General features: G+C 38.6%; 1 protein-coding gene across 12 annotated transcripts in view; it reads left to right on the plus strand.

The window, feature by feature from the left end:
- LOC124157847 (E3 ubiquitin-protein ligase HECTD1) overlaps positions 1-25,033 on the plus strand; it is a 111,909-nt gene extending 86,876 nt beyond the window's left edge. For all 12 annotated transcript variants that reach the window (XM_046532883.1, XM_046532886.1, XM_046532893.1 and 9 more), the window contains 9 exons: positions 4,081-4,394; positions 4,796-5,003; positions 5,472-5,676; positions 6,376-6,761; positions 7,571-7,720; positions 14,211-14,517; positions 15,196-15,342; positions 15,712-15,806; positions 23,606-25,033. In XM_046532883.1, the coding sequence (XP_046388839.1) occupies positions 4,081-4,394; positions 4,796-5,003; positions 5,472-5,676; positions 6,376-6,761; positions 7,571-7,720; positions 14,211-14,517; positions 15,196-15,342; positions 15,712-15,806; positions 23,606-23,888 (2,095 nt within the window). In that variant the 3' untranslated portion in view covers positions 23,889-25,033. The remainder of the gene's footprint in view (positions 1-4,080; positions 4,395-4,795; positions 5,004-5,471; positions 5,677-6,375; positions 6,762-7,570; positions 7,721-14,210; positions 14,518-15,195; positions 15,343-15,711; positions 15,807-23,605) is intronic.
- The last annotated feature ends 706 nt before the right edge of the window (positions 25,034-25,739 follow it).

Genomic DNA, 25,739 nt, shown 5'->3' on the forward strand with positions numbered 1-25,739 from the left:
TATTAAGTTCGCGTAAGATAGATATTTGTTTCCAGCACCCACGGAATGTTAGCGGCAGCCGGCCTAACCGCCATTTATGTCGCCCTCTATCGCTCAGTGACGAGAAAAAAAAAGAAAAACGAGGGCCTCCACCCGTTTCCTAAATAACCTTCGTAAGTTAATATTTCGAGTTACTCTGCATATTCAATTGAATGTGCTATCTTTTCCATTGGTTATTTTTATTGAGATTCAGTTACGATTCTAAATTTCGTAGGATATGATTATCTGCTGGCGAATATTTGAAGTAAATTCTGTTTGAGCTCTCCGTCCGGATACTGTGCTCCATCATCTTCGCAGACATTGCTACGAAAGACTTTATTCTTCATCCGGACCATATTCTTCATACCGGGTGTGAAGTGCTATGTTCATATGGTATTTCTCTCTCTTCTTTTATGCCGACAGGAGCAAGGTTCCAACCGGAAAACGACAGGAGAAACATCTTCCATTATCGGAGAAATAAAGAGGGAAACGTTATTATCCGCATTGATTGTTTTTCTACAAGAGATGTTTCATTATTTCTCAACGTGTGTGAAGTATTGGTACACTTGCGTGAATTCCCAAAAATGACACGCAAAAACCTGTACATTCACCTCATTTACTTATCGTGTCCCTTTCTCCTCCGTATTGAAAGTTATGCAAATAATCATTGACGTAGAGAAAAGATTTTCTTAGCTTTAGCACTAAAATAGTCGCGCAATAATCGTAAATAAATATAGTGAGGAAAGAGCAAAGAAAATAATTTCAATTGTAACGTCAGCAAAGAAGAAGAGAGGGAATTATAAGCGCGGCACCATTTCCCTGATAGTGAAATGTACTTCTTCAGCCTCTCTCCAGTTAATAACTTACCCCCGTTGCAGGTAAAGATGAACCATGCCCTTCTCCACAATCGGGGAACGTTCCCAGTGGGTGGGGTGAATAACAGTGGGATGGGGATTGCCTGAGAAAGAAGTGTGGTCAGCACAAAGGAGTGGTGAACAGTGGTGAAGGGGGCAGGAGAAAGAAGGGTGGGGAAATGGCCTTCAGCTCTGCCTCAGTCTACGTTTGGGGGCCGTATTTTTTGCGACGCACTCGACCTCTGTCACCTTAGGGGGGAGGGAGTGAATGGGAAATGCTGGGGAAGGAGGGGTTTGGGATGCTTAAGATGGGTGTCAGCAAGATCAGCAGAAGGTCGCCGGAGGAAGTAAACAAAGACTTTGGAAAGAAAGATCTCTCGGCATGGGAAAACGGGGAGACGCGCGAGAAGAAAGTTCACGGTTAGAAGAGCGTCTTCATTACGAGTAGACTGAAAAATAAGTTGGTGGTTAATAGAGCCAAATACTTAAGATATTTAAGTTGTTTATTCAGGAAGGCTATTAAATACACGAAAAGATACTACTAAAATATCAATTATTTTTTTCCTTTTTGCCCTTCTCCATCGCCGCTTCCACCATGGTTTCTCACTTGCATAAATGGGAATGAAATTGGGGACCTAACTCGTTAGCCAGATCAATATATCTTAATGTTTTGAGGGCAGCGGGTACTTCTTTTTTATTTGGTGAAATTACTTCACTTTCATCTTCGTCGTCACTGCTATTATGACTAGTCCCGGCCGCTGCTTCTTCCGACGCATGTACCGGCGTCCCATTGTCGCAAGCCCGGAGATCATCGTCAAGGTCAATAATCGTTTGATGTTGCGCGCTGTGCTCTTCCTGCTTTTTCCAAGAATTTTTCAAAATCATCTTTTAAGCCTCTAATCTCCTCCGCGATTTTATCCGCTGCTGCTTCCTGAATGTATAACGTAACGAATCAACCATAGCCGTGATACTGTAGCAGTAGAATTACTAGTAGGCTAGTTGTATCAATTACCAACCTCGAGAACATCCTCATGATGCGCTATCAAAGGGAATCCGGCCGATTTCCAGCAATTTGCGATTGTAGTGGAGGAAATAAAGTACGTCTTTGAACCGTGTTTCTGCGATGAAAAATGACAATTTTACTAACTTGGCCATTTTAGCAAAGTTAACAAAGTCGTTATTCCTCATCGCAGAAACACGGTTCAGAGACGTACTTGAATGCCTGATAGGCAGGAGTGCGATGCAAACAATTATTTTTGATGATGGCATTGATTGATAGATTTTCAAAATGCAGTCAGAGCGGTCACTTTTGGGGAGAAAAGGCCCCATGCTCGGAGGGTCGAAGAGAGGGGCCAGCGAGAGTGAGCTCGTCGAGGAAAGGGTCCCGGATTAGGGACCCTTCGTAGTGCTTCGGCGAAAAGTAGTCAAGTAGTCTTCGAAGTACGTTCACAGCAGCCTGCCTTGCGAACGTACCAGGTACGTTCACAGCAGTGCAAAGGGTTAATTAGGAGTGTACGAAATACCCCGCTCGACCTTCCTGACATGTTAAACTACGAAGTATTGTCGATGCGATGTTTACGAATAGGCACGTAAATAGGGGCATTATATCAGTCGCGATATTTTAATTAAGTCCTACTTCCTCTAAATTCCCACCGTGAGGTTTTAGGCGAACCCTTTCTCTCCAAAGTTGCACTATCATTTACGATTTCACACTTTTGATGAACCACAGTTGGAAGCGCTGATTTTTTTAAGCTAGTTACGCCGGCGTAACTAGTTTTTTTGACAAATATTTCGCCATAGTTCGTATAAACGAATGCCTTTTGCTCCTGGGGACCGATCCAAGGTTCGTAAATTCGAAACATTTCGTATAATCGAAACTTCGTATAATCGAATAGTACCATGTATTTACCATAGGCTTTTCGCCGGGACCGCACTATCACTTCGTATAATCGAAAACTTCGTAAAATCCTGCTTCGTATAATCGAGAGTTTACTGTACTAGAGAACGAATTGCGGGTTGCGTCACGGTAAGCAATTGAGCGTGCTAACCAGGAAAGCACAATTTTTTCGAACGCACTAACCAAATGCTTTTACCTGTATTTTGTTCGGATTGTACCGGGACCGAGATAAATCGCCGTACTAAGGAGGAAAACGTACTAACGAGGAACGTACTAACAAAGTTCCACTGTATTTGAAAATAATTTAAACCATATGCAATGCAGCTACTATTTAGTTAATGTGATTTTGTGTAGATAAGTCTGGTGAGTTTTAAAGTGAAAAATAGTGCTCAGTAATAGACATGGGCATTCTTGGTAATGTTGGTGATTTTTGGTAATGTTGTTTTGGCCACATTGCAGATTGTGGGCCATTATCACAATAAAAATCTGGAATGATGAGGAATGTAGTCTTGCTTGGGTAAAAGTTTCTGGGACCTAACTGGGCAGAATTGCAGTGAGAGGAAGGGTGTGACTTCTTGGGAGGTTGTTCAGAGGAGGAGAGAAGGCAAAAATTCCCTTCCACTCAAGTGGTCACAGGAAAGGGAATAATCACTTTTGATATCAACCCTTTCTACCTGCTATTCATCAAAATTAGGCCCACCAATGCCGAAAATGGGTTCGTCTGCTCGTGCCTGGAATGTTTATTCCAACTATATAAATATCACAAAATGCCCACACTCTCAGAAAGTTTTTGCCTTCGTATCTACCGTTGCTTAAAGATGAAATGCAACTGATTTGGAGGAAAAGAGAATTGTTATTACCCTTGCGCAATTTAAGTAGCCATTGAAATTCTCAAGAAATGTTAACTGAGACATCAGCGTTCATTGATTGACCTAATGAAGGTGGCCAAAATGCTAGCAAAATTATTTTCTGTGAAAGCCAATTGATATATCAGTCACGCAGATATGCCATGCAGATGCTGCTTATCATAACAATTAGAAGAATTAGAACCATTACTTTTAGAATTTATAGAGAAGATCCACCATTAAAGAAACAGATTTATAGCAAAATTTCTTAGTTGCATAGTTTTTATCTGGTCATGATGACATGTACATAATGAAGGATGGGGAAACTTAATCCTTTGAAACTTGTCAATCGCGAATGAGGCCAGAGTTGAGGCAGTTTTTATATCCATTTTAGAATTGGTTATGTTTGTGTTATTTTTTCTCATACTGGTGTATATAATAATTGCTCACCTTTTCTTCATTGCAGAATAATATATAGGGAACAAAAAGAAAGTGAAGGAAGCTGTGAGCATGTTGGTGAGACAACTCCGACTGCAACAATGTATTCTACTCGTCAACAAAGGGTGGCTGTATCATCATCTCCTTCTCCTTCTACACCATCTGGTGGCCCACCTTCTACCCCTCAATCATCTTTTACTGCTCCAATAATGGCTGCCACATCATCATCTTGTTCTGTCGAAGATGTACTTCAGCTCCTACGGCACCTCTATGTCATAATGGCATTGACTGAGAACACCAACTTAAGTTCTCGATCATCATCAGCCTTAGCTGCTGTAGAAGGTATGCCTAAATTTTACCATTTATTTCCTTAAAAGTTAAGTACTGCCACTTTTCCATCTTCAAGAAACTGGCTCTGACATTGCTACTCAGTAGCGTAGATTGTTTCCATCATTAATAATTCATCAGTAAATAACCTTTATGCCTGAAAGTCAAATGTCCAATTAATGACTCAGTCCAACAGTGATTTGAATTTATATCATATTTTTGTTTAGAAATTGTAGGAGCCATTCGTTATTACAATGTTTCTTCAGACGTATCTTCCTTTGGGTATGAGGACTACCTGTGCTTCTTTTTAACTACACATAGTCACAAAAAAGTATAAATATTGATGGGAGAGAGCAGCAATGTGATTAGTTGCATGCAACTTGTACTCACATGTAAATATTTCTCTTCTATTTCAGAACAAGATGGAGATCTTAATTTAATATCAGAGGATTTCACCAGCAAAAAAATAACCAACAAGCTCCTGCAGCAGATCCAAGATCCTCTTGTTCTGTCATCAGGTGCTCTTCCCCTTTGGTGTGAAGAGCTCAACCATGTTTGCCCTTTCCTTTTCCCATTTGAGACGAGGCAGCTCTATTTCAACTGCACTGCTTTTGGAGCATCGAGGTAATATGATTTTTTCTAATTATACTCTCATTTGCCTTTTCATAGTTATATAACTTCTGTTAAATTTGATAAGATATATTAAAAAGAATAAAATTTTGTTTGAGGTCCCCCAGAGCTAGTCAAAGCATTTACTGAGCCATAACTATATTCTAGATACCTTATTTTTCAAGAGAAACAGCCATTTTAAGTCCATGTCCATGATCAACTATCTATTATGAGGGGAATATTCTCCATGCATTCAAATTCCACGAATCTTGGCTAAATAATGTTATTGATTATATGTACATGTTACACATAGGTTAAATTAGAAGAATTTTTCATAAGCTTTTTAGTAGAGAATTTAAGGTTTCACTATTTTGAAGTTTTTTGCAGCCATATTCATTTAGCTTAATTTTGTTATTCTGGAGCATGATGCTCAGCAATCAATGAAATTAGCAGTAAATGCTAAAATGATGCCCCTCCCAACAGGTCCATAGTATGGCTACAGTCTCAGAGAGATGCTACTTTAGAAAGGCAGAGGGCTCCAGGCCTATCACCAAGACGGGATGATCCTCATGAGTTCCGAGTTGGCAGGCTGAAGCATGAGCGGGTTAAAGTTCCTCGAGGGGAGAGGCTTCTTGACTGGGCGGAGCAAGTGATGAAAATTCATGCTGATCGGAAAAGTATTCTTGAGGTAAGTAGGATGTGAAGGCTAAATATTTTCTGTGTTTGTGTTCATAGATACTTCTAGTGATGGATTCATTTATTTGGTTTGCATTAATACCAGACCATATGCATCCTAACATTAGTTTGATTCAGCTTATTTGTCTTGAAATAACTTTATTACTATTTACTTTCTTGAGAAGGCTATTGAATTGGGATGAAGGCGTATGTGACCTATCAAAACTAAAATTGTAATTTCTCTTGGTTTGTATTTGTTCCTCTGGTTTCTTCGGTTTCTGTGTTTTCACTGATTTTGACTTTTTATTAGGCTGCATTGTAAGTATCCAAATAAAATGATGATTCTGCCAAGACATTGCAATTTAAAAACTTGCTTGATGAAATACCGTACATGCCTGAATATAGTCCCCCCTTTTTTTCCAAAAATGCCTGTGGTAAAAGTAAAGGGGGGGACTATATTCAAATGCATTTTTTTTAACTTTTCGCGAAACTGAAGCCTCAAAATTAGGGGGGGGACTATATTCAGAGGGGGACTATATTCGGAGAAATACGGTATTTTCTCCCATGCCTTCTGAATGGCAAGGAAATTTGAAATTATAATCACCACAGTATTTGTGAGGGATCAATTTGAACAAGGTAAATTTTTTGAGTTTTCAGCATTTTGTTTGAATGCAGTCCTGGTTCTCACTGTCTGGTTACCTTTCTTTCTTAGGTTGAGTTTGTTGGTGAGGAAGGTACAGGCTTGGGACCTACCTTAGAGTTTTATGCGCTTGTGGCTGCAGAGCTGCAGAGGAAAAACCTTAGCATGTGGCTTTGTGATGACGATGAAGAGGACACTGCTCATCACAGTTTGGATGAGGAAGGAGAGGAAGGGTTCCAAAAACCCCCAGGCTACTATGTGAGGCGAGCCGGAGGCCTTTTTCCAGCCCCTCTTCCCCAGGACTCAGCCGTCTGCAAGCGAGCCTGCAGACATTTCTGGTTTTTGGGAGTGTTTTTGGCCAAAGTACTGCAGGACAGTCGCTTGGTAGATTTGCCACTTTCAAAACCTTTCCTGAAGCTCATGTGCCAGGGAGAAGTTTGCCACAACATGAATGAGAAGTATGTTGGAATGATTATTTTTATATAACCCTGTAATATTCTTTGTAAGTTCATGAGTGTGCATTATATGCATATATTATGTGGAAAACAATGTTTTGTAGAAAGGATTTGACACAATCCCTGCCATAATATTAACTATGGTTCTGCCTGTTAAGCCAGAATTGACAATTTTGACGTGGTATTGATTTGTTGGGTAGCACGTGGGGCCTTCAATGGCTACAAGACCTTTTCCATGAATAAATAATAAATGAGGTGGACCTTGATTTTCTTCTTATCATTGGCTATTTTTCAGCAAATTTTCAACTTGATCTGGCTTAGATTAAAATTTTTTATTGGGATTTTGACCTGTGGATTTAAAGATAAACTTTAAAAACGAAGTTGATGATTCCAAAGTGGATGTGTAACACTTTTCAATACATGTGAAGATTTAATGAATGCATTGATCAAATTGTCTTTAGAGGACTGATGTTGGAGTTGTTACTCTGGAAAAATTTCATCTCCCTATGCTTCTCTTTCATTTTGACCGAAGTAAATGTAATTGAAATCAGTGTCCGGTGTGGGGAGGAACTCTAGCGAAGCACATTAGTAATTTCATTGCATGAAATTTATGCCCTACTGTTCTTCTAACCAACAGTTTACTTTTAATTATCTCTCCATATTATTAACCTTATATCCTATCTTTTTAATGGAAGTAATGGTTCACTATTTTAGTTTAAAATCTTAAAATTGCATCATGGTTGTTCAATTTCTTTTGTAATTGAAGCAAAATGAGTCAAATTTATAATTTTTGTTTTTCTCATGAACATTAGGATTGGGCTTACGCATAGTGGTACCCACTTCCGCTCAACTATTGGAGTGGAAGAGGATGCTATGACTTCATCATACATTTCAGAAGAAAGTGAAAAGGAGTTGGAATTGGATCCACCAAAAGCACATCAGCATGATCCAACAAGGCCATGGTAAGGTTTATTGTTATCACTGACTTGGTATGCAGTGGAAGCTCCCTTTTACTAACCCATACTTTAAGAATTTATTTAAATTTACAAACTTCCCCTGGTCCCGATTGTACATAAAGGGATAACTATTTGAGAGAAACTCCCATTTGCAAAACCTCCATTATATTGTTTTACAAAGTACATGGCTGGTCCCTGGGAAAGATTCCACCTCTGTTGTACTAAGTATATGAGTTAGCCAATTGCCCAAGGCTATCTAATTGGGCAATCAAAAATGGTGCGGCAATATTTTCAATGGATAAGCTTGTTGTCGGCTGTCCTCCTTCCCTTCTTTAAACCCTGAAAAATAATATGGTCCCTATCCTTATGCACAGGTATGCAAAGTTATGGCGTCGAATAGGGGATTGAAACTAGACTGGTTATATTTTGTACTGTGGAACCGCGTTAAAGTGATTACGGGCTGTAACGAGACCTCTGCCATTACGTGAGATAGTGTAAGCACCGTCAATTGAGCCTATGATTAGCATGTAAAAAAATTCGTTTTTAACGAGACCCTTTTGATGTTGGCACTTGCCATAATGAGAGCTTCCATTGCCAGAGAACCTTCACCAAGAGTCCCTAATCTCTGTAATTGCTGGCGATCTGTTTGAAATCTCAAATTCAAATTCTTGTGGTAAACTGTCGTTCTCAGTCTCAAATTCCTACTGTTAGGATGATCATAAATGAGTGGGAGGGTCGGGCTTAATTGTCGAGGAGTGGCCCTAAAGTCTCGCTAAGCTTGGTTTCAAGCCAGACCTGAATGCATCCCACAATTACTACCTCATCGGTCACTACCCTTCCCTCGCATTGGCTAGAGCCCACCTCCGGTCGTTTGTGTTGAAAAATCCATGACAGCCGTACCTGACGGTAGGTCTTCTGCGTATGAAAATGCCCATCGGCTCCACCTAGCATTCAGCACGAAAGGGCTAAGGCTAAAGCAGAGTATTTTAGTGATAGAATGAGAATCGAAGTGTTCGGAAGGTTGGTTTTACTAATTTATTGCATGAAAGCGTTATCTCCCTTCATAATTACTGGTGATGCCTGTGGTGTAAACCCAAAGCTCTAGAAGAAAGTACTCTGTTCCTAATGGAATATCATAAGAAGTATTCCCTGTGTGATATAATGCAGACGAAACAGTACTCTTTAACAACCTACTCCCTGACAAAACTCTTGCTGTACTGGGTGTTTCTTGCAATGATGCTTCTAAAGGCAGGTAATGCGCTGTTAGCGATGACAGGTGTGAAGAGCTGATGCTGAACTTAAAGTTAATTTAATTTAAAAAATTCTGCATTCTTTTTTTTTTTTTCAGTTGTTATTGAGAATGTTAAATCAATAACTTCATACTTGTAAGTTTTGTTGGCCTTAGGGTCCATGAGATGTGTATGCTTTTTCATTTTATTGCTTATATTACCCATGCATCTTATATAAATTTAATGGGTAGTTCATTATTACGGTAAGGAAATTTAGTGATGCCAAAAACATCGCCTTTCGTCTGGATTTATGCTTAAGGTTAATGGATAGAAATTAGGGATGGGTCGAATAGTAGATTTCTCGAATTCGAATATCGAATTCGAATATTAAATCATTACTCGAATATTCGAATACCTCGAATTTCGAATACCTCGAATACTAAACGATGAATGTGAAAATGTTTGACTAGGTCGCCTATGCAGCAGGAAACCCAAGATTTTGGCGAGTAATTGTGATTGCCTTTAAAGGATTCAAACAGGAATTTAGCTGATTAATGGAATATTTTAATTTTATGTAAACAATAGGGTAGTTTCCTTCATTAAAGAAAACGAAAGGTATTGATTGTGATTCGTTACCCACCATTAGTGTATTCATAATATACAAATTATTTCGTTCTAGAAATACAGGTTTAGACTAATGGCAATGTTCAATTTTACCTCATTTGAAAAAGGCCAGATTGGCGCCTATGCGATGCCACTCCACGTGACATCACAGGGACCTAGTTTCTACACGAGAGGATCGGAGTTTTACATCGTCTGAGGTTACCAATGCATGCATGAGGCACAGAGCTCAGGGAAACATGTCTTAATAATCACAGTCTGTTTGATAAGGTATTAATAATCCTTATTTAAGCCAAGCGCTACCAGCTAGCATGGTACTCGGTTACCTGCTAGCATCCTGCGTCGTAATAGCGCTCAGAGCCTCGCCCCAAGGTCACCTCACTTGCGGCAGCGGGAACCAGAACGACGTCACGCGGAGTTTTTCCCGGCATTCATACTTACCCGTCGCGTTTTCGCGCGCTTGAAAATTTTCACTTTTAATTTAATCGCGAAAAATAGATATCGTCTTATCAAAACTCTAAAAGCGTTAAATACGTACTTCAGGAGTATTAATATTTCGCTTTAGGCAATAAAAAATAATAGGAAACCACCCTATTTGAGCATTACGCCTCCGTCGTATTTCTTCTTCTTCCCGGTATTTATTTTCCTGCGCAAAATGCTTAAATAAAGTCAGAAATATGTCGTGTTTGGTCTTATTCTTTTTTAAATTACGCGCACATTACTAATATTTCAATCCAATAAAGGTGTAATAACAATTGCCGAAAGTCATTGTTAGACACCTTTCGGGCTAGTAGATGACTCATGCAGCAGTTGACCTCGAGAAAGGGGGGAATTCGAAGCAGGTAGGTAGAAAAAGTTCAGTGGGTGAGAAAAGGGGGTGGGTGCGAGACACGTTTTTATTTTTCTCGCGTAACTTGATATTTTTTGAAGCTAAGGTTTTTGTAATACAATCCCTGCGCGAGCTGGGAGCTTTTGTTTGATTTCGGAGAAGAGGAAATCCTCAAGAGTGGGTGAGGCGAATGCTGAATGGAGGGGGATAGCAGATCGTGGGAAATGCGCTAATGTCACTATCCCACGGCACTGAGTTCCTCCCTATGGTAGTTTCATCTCCTGGGGAAGATTCAAAATAAGTGCCTGTCATTACTAGCCACAAAGGACACACGGCAAACACCTCCTCTCATTTTATCATAAGATGGATGCGGGAAAATGGTCAGTGGGGAGAAAGAGGGAAGGGTGAAACACGATTCTATTATTTTCCGGTAACTTGATATTTTTTTCAAAGCTGAGGTCTTCGTAATACGATCCCTGCACGAGCCGGGACCTTTTTTTTGTTTTCGGGGAAGAGGAAATCGTCTGAGAGGGGGGGGGGGGCGAACGCTGAATGGATGGGGATAGCGGATCGTGGGAAATGCACCAATGTTGCTATCCCACGGAACTGAGGTTCTCCTGATAGGGGACACCTGGGATTTTCGGATTTTTTTCATCCGATCAATTTCGGTTCCCCACGTCGAACTCTTTTCACCGCTCGAACCCGTGAATTTGATGTATTTCGTTAACTTGCCTAAAACGGCGCTGCATGCACTAGACGACTAGAGTTCTCATTTTTCCGAGTCAACTACCAACGACGCGCGAGCGACAGTGTATGACGCGAAATTCAAAGTATTCGAGGTATTCGAGACGGTACCTTTGGCATAACTATTCGAGATCTCGAATATCGAATACTTTCTATTATTCGAGGTATTCGAGTATTCGCGGATACTATTCGCACATCTCTAATAGAAATGTCTCCGTCACCTCACCAATCCAGTTCCTATACAAGTGTTGACAATAGGTTTATTGGCTTTTATTTGCTCCACCTCTGGTAAAGCGACAATTTGCTATAGCAAGTGTTCATTTGAGCACCGTGGGGTCTCGTTTCATCAAGTACACATTCACTGTATAGCCTGAAAAAATATACTTTTCCACCAATTTTTGCTCATTATTTATTATTTTTGTCACATGATCCATCAGGTGTCAATTGAAGGTCAAACTGTTTTTTGTAAATATCTCTGTAGCTAATGGAAATATTAATACATTTAAAATTTTAAAAATAAATACTTAAAAGACTCATATAATGATAAAAATTTTATGCGTACTATGAAAATTTTGGCAAGCATTTAAAAAAATAAAAACATTAGCCATTCCTTCATTATAAGAGGTATAACAATTTTTGAAATAACTGAATGTGCATCAATGTGTACTTTACCACTCCCTTTAAAGAATTTAATTTTCAAAGTTTGAAATTTTTTAATATCTTTATTTGCTACTGACATACTTACAAAAAATTCTTTAACCTTCAGTTGAACCCTGATGTTTCACGTGACCACTTCAAGGCTAGCAATTGGTGCAAAAGCATGTTTTTTCATGCTTTACGGAGTGGTGCTGGTATGTTTTCAATTGGCTTGTAGTTGATGTCACCAGCGTATTCTGCTAGGCCGTTTGTATTTTGAAATCATGCCATAAAAATTTCAATTGTGTTCAATATTTCATTTTAAAATATCAAAGTTTGCACCCACTTCCCCTGCTTTTGCTGCTTCTGTGTCATGCATCATAAATTTTTTTGGAGATAATCTTGATTGAGCTAAGGTTATGGCTTAGGCATATTTGTCTGCGGAGAAAACATTGACAGGACTACAGTGTATGCAATTTAGTGGAGTTCAACTATCCTTTCAGTTATCAAAGCCTCTCTCATTTAATCGTCAAGTCTAATCGTATTTGAAGCCTTCAGGGGTTGAGGTTTGGCAGAATTAACCCTTAATGTTTTTAATAGAGATGTGCGAATAGTATCCGCGAATACTCGAATACCTCGAATACTAGAAAGTATTCGATATTCGAGATTTCGAATAGTTATGCGAAAAGTACCGCCTCGAATACCTCGAATACTTTGAATTTCGCGTCATACACTGTCGCACGCACGTCGTTGGTAGTGACTCGGAAAAATGTAGAGAACTGTAGTCATTTAGTGCTCGCAGCGCCGTTTTACGCAAGTTGACGAATTGCATCAAATTCGTGGATTTTAGCGGTGATAAGTGTTCGACGAGGGGAACCGAAAATAGTCGGGTGAAAAAATCCGAAAAGCCCCGATTCCCCCCACCAGGAGAAACTCAGTGCCGTGGGATAGCAACCTTAGGGCATTTCCCACGATCCTCTATCCCCCTCCATTCAGCACTCGCCTCATCCACTCTAACGCTTTCTTCTTCTCCGAAATCAAACAAAAGGTCCCAGCTCGCGCAGGGATCGCATTACGAAGACCCCTGCTTCGAAAAAAATATCGAGTTACGAGAACAATAAAAACGTGTTTCACGCCCTCCCCCCTTTTCTCACCCACTGACCTTTTTCTGGCTACCTGCTTCGAAGTTCCCCATTTCTGGAGGTCAACTGCTGTGTGAGTACCGTGGGATACTTACATTAGCGCATTTCCCAAGGTCCGGTATCCCTCTCCATTCAGCACTAGCCCCCCTTCTGAGGCTTTCCTCTTCTTCAAAATAAAAAAAAGGTCACAGCTCGCGCAGGGATCATATTACGAAGACCTTAGCTTCGAAAAAATACGCGAGAACAATAGAAACGTGTTTCGGGCCCTCCCTTCCCTCCCCCACTGACCTTTTTTTTCCTACCATCTTCGAAGTTCCCCATTTCTGTGGAGGTCAACCGCTGCATGAGTCATCTATTAGCACAAAGGGTGTCTAAGAATGACTTTCGTCAATTGATGTTACACCTTTATTGAATTGAAATATTAGTAACGTGCGCGTAATTTCAAAAATAATAAGACCAAACATGACGTATTTCTGAGTTTATTTAAGCATTTTACGCAAAGAAATAAATGTCAAAACACGACGGAGACTTAGCATTCTGGCGAAACTCGATATGAGCAGCAGAGCTTCTCCGAAGTTGATGCGGTATTTTTTTCCGAAAACATATATCAAGTTACAATTTATGAGTGGTGCTATAAATCTTTATTGTTACAGTCACAGACAAAAGGATATTTTCTCAGAATATTTGGTTTCTCCCTGATAGCAATTCCAATTCATCTTCTTATCTCGTGAGAACTCCCAAAGATGGACTGAAAATAATTGAAGAAAATCCGGTGGAAAAGAGCTTGTATTTTGCAAAATGCCTCAGATTGTCAGCTAGCACTTGGCAGCAGGAGTGGGGGTAGAGCGATGTTAGCTGAATTAATTATATGCCCAATTGTTTCCATAAAATTAAATTATTCATTAATCAGCTAAATTCCTGTTCGAATCATTTTAAGGGAATCAAAATTACTCCCCAAAATCTTGTGTTGCCTGCTGCATAGGCAACCGAGTCAAACATTCCAGCATTCATCATTTAGTATTCGAGGTATTCGAAATTCGAGGTATTCGAATATTCGAGGTATGATTTAATATTCGAATTCGATATTCGAATTCGAGAAATCTGCTATTCGACCCATCTCTAGTTTTTAAGCTCATTCTCAAGTTTTTAAAGAGTATATTAACTCAGATAATTTATTTATGTTGCCTCAAATCATTGGTTGTGCATGCTAGCAAATTATTGCCTTTAAAGAACTCACCTCATCTCTTAGAAATATTCCTAATTTTATTTGTGATAACTCTCAAATGTTCTTGCAGGTTCTCTGGAATTCTAAGCAACGAAGACTTAGCAGAGATTGATCCATCAAGAGATCGATTTTTGTGTCAATTACGAGAGCTCTCTTCTCGGAAAAAGCGAATCTTATCAGATAAGACTCTATCCCCGGAGGCGAAAGCTCACCAGCTTGCAAATCTGGCCCTGTCTGCTCCCCCCTCCTCAAATGTGTCCCAGTCACCCTTGGCTGTCAGACTCGAAGACCTCGCTCTCTCCTTTCAATATCTACCTTCATCCAGGGTATATGGCTTTGCTGCAGCAGATCTCACCATTGACGGTGCTGACAAGGAGGCAAGTGATCCAAAACTTTATAGAGTTTAGTTTATGTTATGATGCTGCTGGCATGACTCGGAATACACTTTTTTGTATATTATGAGTTTAAATTAGAAATTAATCATAAATGTTTTTCTTTGGCATAGAAATTTAACTAGGGGGTGTCATTTTAATCAATAGGAGTTCTTTCATTTATTGCCCAAAATGTGGGTAGGTGGGTATTCCTATTCTGTGTGAATGGCCATTATAAATTTATGTTAGGAGTGAAAACTTCTACTCTGGAGGCCTGAACTTACTTCACATTTTTACTGTTCTTCACTTTGATTTGACATGAATGTCATGCCATCTTGGTTCAGTCATTACCAACAAGGCCTTGGAAATTCATGAATTATCTACTTTTACTTTATTTTTGTAATAATTTGCCATAAACCAGTCGTAGAAATAGTATGGGATTGACTTTTTGATGCATTGCACCTCAGGAAGGTTTCTTGTCAAAGCATGAAGTGAGTCAGCCACTTCATAGCTGTGTTCATCTGCATGACTATTGTATCTACACATAATCATTGAACTCTTTTTGATCTCTTTAGTAACCGTTACATCAAAGCTGTTATATGAATGCTAATAACTTAAAAATGTGCATTTTCTATCTCAGCATGAAATTTAAATCTATTTCATTTGTCTACTTTTCTTACACAGGTGATGTTAGAAAACATAGAAGAGTATTCTGAGCTGTTGACGTCATATTGCCTTGAAGGAGGAATAGTAGCACAAATGGAAGCGTTCCGAAATGGCTTCAACCGTGTTTTCCCCATGTCAAAATTGCGGGCCTTTTCACCTGAAGAGGTTAGTATAGTGGTACCTCATGTCTTGATCTAAATGTTCTTTTACCTTATACCTAGGAACTGGTTTTATATTTGTCTTTTATACAAATTTAATATTTTACATAAACAGATACTCATTTCTGATTTTGGAAACTTAATTCATGTAGAATTAAAAGATGGACTAGACTTTCATTTACTAATGCTTAGCTTGTCACTATCCCACTTGTTGCTTCATGATATTTGAATGTAAGAATGCCTTTTGTATTGCTGGCAGCCATTGACTGGACCATGAATGTTGCTGTTATAATCCTCTTCAAGTGATTTTCTTGATTTGTAATTTATCCTATGGTGAGTGAAATATTCTGTGTTAATACTTGTTTTCCTCTTGTAGGTTCGTGTAATGCTCTGTGGAGATCAGAATCCAAAATGGACTCGTGAAGACCTCATCAATTATACAGAGCCAAAACTGGGATACACTAGGGATAGGTTAGTTTTGTAGTTTATTTTTTTAGTAACATGTTCATTATCTGTATTTATCATGAACTCATAATTTATTAATTCATGTGACTATTTTTCCTGTACATAATCGTGGAACTCTTTTGATTCCTTTACGTGGATGCTGATCTTAAGCTTTTTCATTCATATTTGAATAGAACACACTTAATGTATTAGTTTTCCTTTTCACTTAGCTGAAATACATCCTTAAATACTTAAATTTTTTGCTTGGTCTCATCGTTGGAACTTGAATTATGTTTCCAATGTTCATTTGAGACATGCAGTAGAATTTTGAATGTATGTTTAGTTGGCCATCTGGTTAATGATCATACCCTCCATTATTACCCAGTCCGTTCCTACCTTCTTCACTTCCCTTTTCTATCCTCCTCACTTACTGGATATTTTTTCCATAAAAAATTTCTTTTGTGCCCAAGTTCTATTAAATTATAACCCCTCTGAAATACAGTGGAACCTCGATCTATCGTTTTTCAGGGGGATGGATGAAAAAACGATGAATACGGGAAAACGATCGATGCAAAAATGTTTGTGCGGGTTGCCTATGTCCCTGGAAAAGCTTGCTTTTTACGAATTATGATATTCATTAATGGATTCAAACACGATTTTAGCTGATTACAGGAATATTATTACTTTATCGAAACACTTAGGTCATATTGTTGATTCGAATTATATCTCTTTCAAATATCCTAAAGGAACACTTGCTAAAAAATGTTTGCACTCCACTCGGAATTTTCACTGCTATTTCACTGTAAAAATTCTTATCCATCAAATGCCATTTCAAGTACACGTATTTACGAGAGAAATGTGCGTGTTATGCCTCAAACAACTGATTTCGCCATCGCAGTGATTGGTTATGAAATGGATAGAGGTCCGTGAATTTCGCGAGACGCGATATCGCGAAATAACGCGAAATAACACGAAATAACGCGAAATCGGTCAATTAAAACGAAATTTCGCGTTATTTGCGATTTAAGGTGGATTAGCGAAAAAATCACATCTAATGAGTCATAATCCATTGTTTAACGCTGCCGACGTTCATTTGCTCTATCTCATTACGATTCCAAGGTCAATTGGCTCGTTTAGTCTCGCGCATAACGCATCCGCGTAATATCGCGCACTGTAGTGATTTCTCCGCCAGAATTTTCCGTTCAATTTATCACAGCCTCTCTCTTTGATTCCCATGTATCCCTGAAATATTTAGAATGAGGCGCTTGCTCACCTGAAGAATTAGATATTGTGAATTAAAAATGTGCGGAAAGAAATTTAATGCGGCCGCGGAAGAGCGGAAATACAAGCTCACGCGCCCGTTACGCGTCAATGCTGAGCAGTAATTCCGGTTACTCACCGCGACGCATTAGACCGCATTAGACAGCGTTATTGGATAACATGTTGCAGGAAAACCTTGAGTGTGGGTCTACATGTAACAATTTCGTTGACTTAAACACGGCCGCGTGCTTGGACCGGGCCGCCGTTCACGGCACGGCCCACAGCGTGGGAGAGAGTCGTCTCGTCTGAAAGCGGCCTGAATTTCAGGGCGTCATGACGTAAACGGCGGGCGGCGAAAAGTCGTCTCGTCAGAAAGCGGCCGCAATGTAGCACTGACTGTATTTCACGCCTTAGGCGGCGTACCGCCGCACGGTGGGCTGAAATCGAAAACTGCTGGACAAAACCTCAAAATCGATTTTTTTGCGTGCGGAAATTGAAACTTTGCAAAAATATTGTCAATACATTACTGCAATTTTTGACGCAAGCCGTTTTTCATTGGAATTTTTTTTAAACAAATTACTTGGCCTCAAAGTGGAACAAATTTTGCAAAAATTGCCCTCATTGAATTTTTATCAAAATTCAGCATGTTAAAACTAATGCCACACCTTCTGTAGTTAATCAATAGAAACAAAAATTTACAATATTATTATGTGGTTTATTATTGTTAATTCTTGGCAACTTTCATGACTCAGTTGTATTATTTGTGGCGGATACGATACAAAATGGCGGACCCTGTTTTTCGTCGAAATATTGCGTTCTCGTAGGATTATAAAAAAAGGATCACCGAGTTACCTCGAGATATTTACGTTGAATTAAATAAAACGTTTTAGAAAGTTCATCCAAAAAAATTAACTACGACCATTAGCATCAAGCAAAATAAAAATCGATGTTTTGAACCGCACGCAGTCCGCGCGTATAAGTTGAACCATTTCTTTCATTTAATTTTGTCAGAAATTTTGTACAGTTAAAATTGTGTTAAAAGTTATGTAAAATGCTTAATAAAAGTATAAGTATTCATGAAACATGTACCATAAAATAATAAAACGCCCATAAACATGGGAAAATTGTTGCATTAAAATAACACCGCCAAGATTAAAATAACACCGAAATCACATGGTTTTAAAACGAATTTTAGCAATAAATAAAACCACTTTCACGGACCTCTAGAAATGGATCAAGAATGTAAAAAATAGTTTATTATTTGAAATGTTCCTTTCTAGCAATTAAATTTTTAATATGATTGAGGCAATGTGGCGTTAATCATCAGCGGCACGCCCACCTGATCCTCGGCTTCTTCCCATTTCTCGTTTTCACCAGGGATCTCGCTCTACCCCCACCCCTGCCGTTATGTGCTAGCGGACATACCGAGGCGTACTGCAATATTCGCGCATTTCTAGCCTGGATTCTTTTCTTCATGTTCAAATATTTTCAGTCCATCTTTTAAAGTTCTCACTTGTGTCTTCAGAAGGGCCATAGTCCGAAGACGAATAAGAATAAGACTAATAAAAATGAAACTGGACTCTATTGAACCCACACGGAAAACACTAGCTGGTTTTAAGTCAACCCACCCTGGAAAGTACGGAACCACTCGTACGAGGTGAAGTTTGGCACTAATGCTATTGCGTACAGCATGAGCAGAGCTTACTGCAGAGGGTGAAGCATGACCATATGACTGTCCACTCATTTCTAACAATAAGTAGCATAGCTCTAGATGAGCAGATGAATTCAGATTGCTAGTAGGGAGAAACAAAATATCCTGAGAAGATATCGCTTCGTTAGCAACTCAGACAAGTGATACTTGTAGCTCGTAAATTGTAACCAGACGCTCTGTTTTCGAAAAAAAAAAATCCGCATCAACTGCCGTGAAGCTCACTATCAGCTGCGAGGATATCGATATTCGCCAGAAATCACCATCGTATTATTCCAACTATTTCCTTGCTTAAAATGGTTAAATAACGTTAGAAACGTTGTGTTTGGTATCATTCTTTTTTGAATTACGTGCACATTACTAATATTTCGATCTAATAAAAGTATAATACCAATTGCCGACATTCATTTTAGACACCTTTTTTTGATAATTGGGGGATTTCATCTCAAATCAGGCAGAGGGGTGTCAGGTGACCATCACCGATTTCTCTGAAATTTATATATGTGAAAGCAGTATCCTTATGATGAATAATGATGCCTTTATCTCAGCTCAGAACTGAACCGTCGTAAAGTTACCGTCCTTTGAACATTGCAGTGTCAGACCTCAGAGTAAAAAATGAAAAATCACATAAATGCTGATTACTAAGGAACCATGGCCTGTAATGCAGTGGTTATTGTTTCATTTTGAAGAGAATTTATTTTATGCACATTATGGCATAACTTGAAAGTCATTTGAAGCAATAATAAACAAATAGGACTTGTTTAAACAATAAAAATTAGTCATTATTTAACAATTTATTACTAAAAAAGGCCACCTTTTATTTTCTTTAAAATTTGTAACGGGGTAGTTTAAATGTTCTGCTTTCAATAAAAAAAATAAAAAAAGGTAGTATTTTTATTCCTTTTGTTTTAAGGCATGTCAAAGTTAGGCATGTTTTCGACTCTTTTACACCAAGATTGCATACCTTAAAGGGGATAAAAAATGAAGTTTCATTCTACTTAGCATTCATAACAGTGAAAAGTTCATATCTGAATGATTGGTTACATCTATTGAGTGAAAGCAAGTTCAATCTTGTTTACTTCCATGGTATCCAATGTGTGCAAACACCCACTGCTATTGGCTGGAAACGGTGAATGAGTCGCAATTTGCAAGGAGTATTTTTCAATGGCACTTTACATAAGTCTTCTACTCTGGGCCATGTGGAACAATTCGATGGACCTTGTGGATGTATAAACGAGACACTAATGTCATTCTCTTCTAAACACACAGCAGTGATTTTAGAAATTCACCAGGTTTTTCGGAAGCACACGATGAAGTCATTCATGGTGAGATTTGGAGTACTGTATGTCTTTATATCTGATTTTGTTAGTGTCACAGCCTGTTTGATTGTGTGGATTACAGAGAGAGCTATAGTTTTCCCGTGTCTTTTAACTACCAAGACATGAAACTGTTGATGCCATGTACAGGTGCTCCTTTCACCCAATCATTTTTTTGTCTACATAGGGTGGTTTCCTGTTATTGTTTACTGCCTAAATCGAAAGATTATTACTCCTGGAGTGCATATTTCACAGTATTAGATTTTTGAATGATGATATCTGTTTTTTGCGATTAAATGAAAAGTGAAAATCTTTAAGTGTACGAGAACGCGACGCCTAAGAATGAATGCTGCAAAAAGCCTGCGTTACCTCTGGCTGCTTGCTGCCGAGCATGGCGATAGAGTAGTGCTACCTTCTAGCAGGTAGTGCTTGGTTTAAATAAGGATTATTAATACCCTATCAAACAAAGGAAACTCTCTGACCAAAGACAATTTTAATAGGTGATTGTTAAGGTATGTTTCCCGGAGCTCTTTGCCTCATGTATACATTGGTAATCTCAGATGATATAAAACTCCTATATACTCGTAAAGCATCTAGGTCCCTGTGACGTTACGTGGAGTGGCATTGCATCGGTGCCAATCTGGCCTTCTTCAAATGAGGTTAAAATTGACCATTGACATTCGTCTAAACAGGTATTTCTAAAAATCAAATAAATTGTAAACATATTATGAATGCACCAAAGGTGATTAACGAATCGCAATCAATACCTTTCGTTTTCTTTGATGAAGGAAATTACCCTATTTGACTAGTTTAACGTGTGTTTAATGCAAAAGTTTGATATCAGGCAAGGATGTATTAACATGTTCTACAAAGGACTTTTTTGAATTTACTTGCCACAGTTGAAATATCTCAGGTTTTAGTTTGTGGCATAATTTTTGACCAATTCTTACAACTCCATCAGATGGCCCCTACTCATGACCAGTTGCAGTGAACAACCATCTATGACTTTCTTCCTGTTTAAGACCTTTCCGCAAGTCAAATTTATGAAATCTGTTTTTTTTTAATTAGCAGCTGACTTTTATATAATATATATTATTTATTGCTCCATATGATGTATTTTTACACTATTGTTCTTCTATATGATTCATCTTAAGAAAAGCATGTGCAGTGTCATGTGAGAAATCATCTGAAGTGCCTGCATACCTTAGTTATTATATTCCACACAGGTGAATATTGATATCTGTACTTTTGGCAAGCGATAGGGTTGTACTTAATCTGGAAGAATCACACTTCAATTCTCGGGAAAGTCAAAATGAAGTATCAATGCCACACCAATTGGTGTGACCAACTTCTCTTTTTGAATAGCTTCCCTTTCTATTTTACGGATATAGTGGTGATACACACCTTTCTTGGTTCAATCCTAAACTTCAGCAATGAATTTGTCTGAATGAATCTTTTGTCTGAATGATTCTCAGTGGCAGTGAACACATCTTGCTGATTAGCAGTTACACAAGAACAATCTTTATCATCACCCAAGTAAAATGAGAACAATTTTGATTGACCACTATGAGGAAGAGGATGCCAACAGTATACATCAGCATTGGCCCATATTCCTAGTTGTTTTTTAGCTCTGCATGATATGTCAATTGTATGTTTGTTTGAAACTGGAAAAGTAGCCATATTATGTTGTTTACATTAACTTGTGGAAAAGAATGATAAAATTTGAACATGGTCACTCATAGACATTTCACTCTTGCTTCCTCAAAAGCTGCTAAGACATTATTTTCCAATGAAGTACATGTTTGACATTTATCACTTTCTTTAAGTATGTAAATTCTTGCCAAATATAAAACTTGCATTTTACACATGCTAATTAGCTCAATTTAGACAAAAAAATAATTAGGTGAAAGGAGCACCTGTACATGGCATCAACAGTTTCTGTCTTGGTAGTTAATAGACACAGGAAGACATACAGTACTCCAAATCTCACCATGAATGACTTCATCGTGTGCTTCCGAAAAACCTGGTGAATTTCTAAAATCACTGCTGTGTGTTTAGAAGAGAATGACATTAGTGTCTCGTTTATACATCCACAAGGTCCATCGAATTGTTCCACATGGCCCAGAGTAGAAGACTTATGTAAAGTGCCATTGAAAAATACTCCTTGCAAATTGCGACTCATTCACCGTTTCCAGCCAATAGCAGTGGGTGTTTGCACACATTGGATACCATGGAAGTAAACAAGATTGAACTTGCTTTCACTCAATAGATGTAACCAATCATTCAGATATGAACTTTTCACTGTTATGAATGCTAAGTAGAATGAAACTTCATTTTTTATCCCCTTTAAGGTATGCAATCTTGGTGTAAAAGAGTCGAAAACATGCCTAACTTTGACATGCCTTAAAACAAAAGGAATAAAAATACTACCTTTTTTTATTTTTTTTATTGAAAGCAGAACATTTAAACTACCCCGTTACAAATTTTAAAGAAAATAAAAGGTGGCCTTTTTTAGTAATAAATTGTTAAATAATGACTAATTTTTATTGTTTAAACAAGTCCTATTTGTTTATTATTGCTTCAAATGACTTTCAAGTTATGCCATAATGTGCATAAAATAAATTCTCTTCAAAATGAAACAATAACCACTGCATTACAGGCCATGGTTCCTTAGTAATCAGCATTTATGTGATTTTTCATTTTTTACTCTGAGGTCTGACACTGCAATGTTCAAAGGACGGTAACTTTACGACGGTTCAGTTCTGAGCTGAGATAAAGGCATCATTATTCATCATAAGGATACTGCTTTCACATATATAAATTTCAGAGAAATCGGCGATGGTCACCTGACATGATTTTGCACTATCTGCCTGATTTGAGATGAAATGGCCCAATTGGTGATTCGTGCAGCAGTTGACCTCCAGAAGTGGGGATCTTTGAAGGGATTCGGCTAAAAAAGTCAGTGGTCGAGAAAGGGGGAAGCGTGAAAAAGGTTTCTTTTGTCCTCGAGTAACTTGATATTTTCTTTCGAAGCTTAGGTCTTCGTAATATGATCCCTGCTCGAGCTGGGTCCTTTTTTATTTCGGTGAAGAGGAAACCTTCAGATGGGGGGAGACGAGTGCTGAATGGAGGGGGATACCAGATCTTGGGAAATGTGCTTATGTAACTATCCCACGGCACTCAGCTTCTCCCTATCGTATTTCAATCTTCTGGGGACGATTCAAACTGTGTGTCTGTCTTAATTAGCCATAAATAACACGTTGTAAACACTTCGTCTCATTTTCGTCAAACGATGGATGCGGGAAAATTATACGACGGGACCGCGATCTTCAAACGATCAATACGGGAACGATAGATCGGGGTTCCACTATAAGTAGTATCTCCGAAGTGTAATAGGATTTTTGGCTTGGGTATGCGAAAGTCTGACCTGTATTTTAGAAATCATGTAGTTTTTCAGCCTCTATCTAGCTTCAGTTGCAAATATTTAGCTTAGACTGATTTTTAATGATCTGGTAATTTTATTTTGTTGTTCTTATTTTCAGCCCTGGGTTCCTGCGCTTTGTTTCTGTTTTGGTGAAAATGTCATCAGAAGAACGCAAGGCTTTCCTGCAATTCACTACTGGCTGCTCATCGCTACCTCCTGGTGGGTTGGCCAATCTGTATCCCCGATTGACTGTGGTGCGTAAAGTGGATGCCGGAGAAGGTTCCTATCCATCTGTAAATACCTGCGTGCACTACTTAAAGCTGCCGGATTACCCAACTGAGGAAATACTTCGTCAAAGGCTGCTGGCAGCTACTCGCGAGAAGGGCTTCCACCTCAACTAAGCTTCGCCTCCAATGAATCGCATAAGCCATCCCCAAAAGAGTGTCCATTCCTCTGCCCTTGGAAATCTGGGAAATTGTGCTTTCGAAGTGCTTGACTTTCTTGAATTGTCAGTTAACTATTCTTTATTCTTCATCACTACACACGTGAGTGGCAAGTATTGTCATTAAAGTTTTCAGTTGATTTTTTATCAGTTTCTGCAAAAAGTATCAAGCTTCTCTTGAGTTTTCTTCAATTGTATAACCTGGGGAAATTTTGTTGCACAGAATGTTTTCTTTAATTATTGTTCTCATGATTTACACAAACTGTCACCCTAGCTGTGTGTTGTATATCCATTTAAATATCAAAATGAACAAAAAAATGGCCAAGCAACCCCTACATATGTATTAAGCACAATTATTTTCATTGAATATTTGCTTTACTCTAGTTTTAAAAACAATTTTTTGAGGTGAACATGTTTTCATATCTCAATGGACAGTTTTGTTTTGTATTTGCTAGAGCATTAGGTGGGAATGAAGGAATGGAGTTTAGGGAAAGGTGTTGTATTGATTTAAAACTCATAAATGTACATGTTATGACATATGATTCTGTGGAGGAGAGAACTGTAGTTTGGCAGCCATAGGTGATAGTCATTTGCTGAATCCTTATTGTGTTAAAGCTCACCCTATGCTGCTGCTGTGTTTGTGGCAGATTCCTCACTGTGCCTTATTGTGCATTGGCTGAGTTTGTTGCCAGCAGGTGAAACAGAATGGAGCATATTTATATAGGAGCTAGTGTGCTCTCGTTTAAATAGTCTGTGATTCAAGATTTGCGTATGAAAGTGATGGTATGTGTGTTGGTATATTGGTGAATGTGCACAATAACTACCCAATGGGAAGTGTGTAGTGCCTCTCTGCTTATGTGTGTTATGCATGTTGTGAGAAGTTACTCATAGCAGCAGCATATCTTAAAAAAGAAACTACTGATGTTGGGGCACACATCCTGAAAGTCTCCTTTCTGGGAAGAAATTGTGATTTTCAACAGTGTTTTATTAATAATATTAATATTGGCTGTTGTCCAGGATGCTTGCATGAAATTTCATCCTCATTGGGAGTTATAAATGTAATTTAAGTGTTAATAACCTAAATAAAATTTTTCCCAGCTGAAATTGAGAATTATTTGACATCTCATCTGCATTGCCCTTGTGTACCCATTATTTTTTTTTGACATTAAATGGATTTGTCCTGTGGAATTTGTATAGAAGGAAGATAAAAAATAGTGGTCAATTATTCTTTAATTTATAGTTTAGAAATTAGGTTTTGCACTCTTTTCTTTTCAAATCATTGTTATTCAAAATAGGTAAGTTAGGAACCCTATAATTTCTGACCTGGTATGTTTAAAACTGCAGTTCCTTTGGGACAAGCCCAATTATTATTTACGCAATGATTTAGGGTTCACATGATGGTGAAGTCTTAATTATTTGATATGTATTTATCCATGTGTATTTTCTAAAACTTACTGCCTTATTAGATATGGAACTTGAAAATTACACTTATGGCATTTAACCTTATGGTGTAGATCAGGGGTCTCCAAAGTACGGCCCGCAGAGGGCTTTCGTCCGGCCCGCGCACTCGTTTCAAGTAGTGCGCGATTCTCACTCATTTAACTCTGTGAGATGCCGCTAGGAGCATTGCAGCGCTGTACTGCACGTCAAAATCTCCTTCAACTGTTCGTAAATAAGAAACACGCCACCGGATACTTCAGTAGACTTTGGTTTCGATTACTTCAGTCATCGGCAAATTTGCTATCCGGCCCGCGGGGCGATTCGGAACTTGGAATGTGGCCCTCGTGGCCTAGTAAATTGGAGACCCCTG

Source organism: Ischnura elegans, chromosome 4 (genome assembly GCF_921293095.1).
Source record: "Ischnura elegans chromosome 4, ioIscEleg1.1, whole genome shotgun sequence".
NCBI lineage: Eukaryota > Metazoa > Arthropoda > Insecta > Odonata > Coenagrionidae > Ischnura > Ischnura elegans.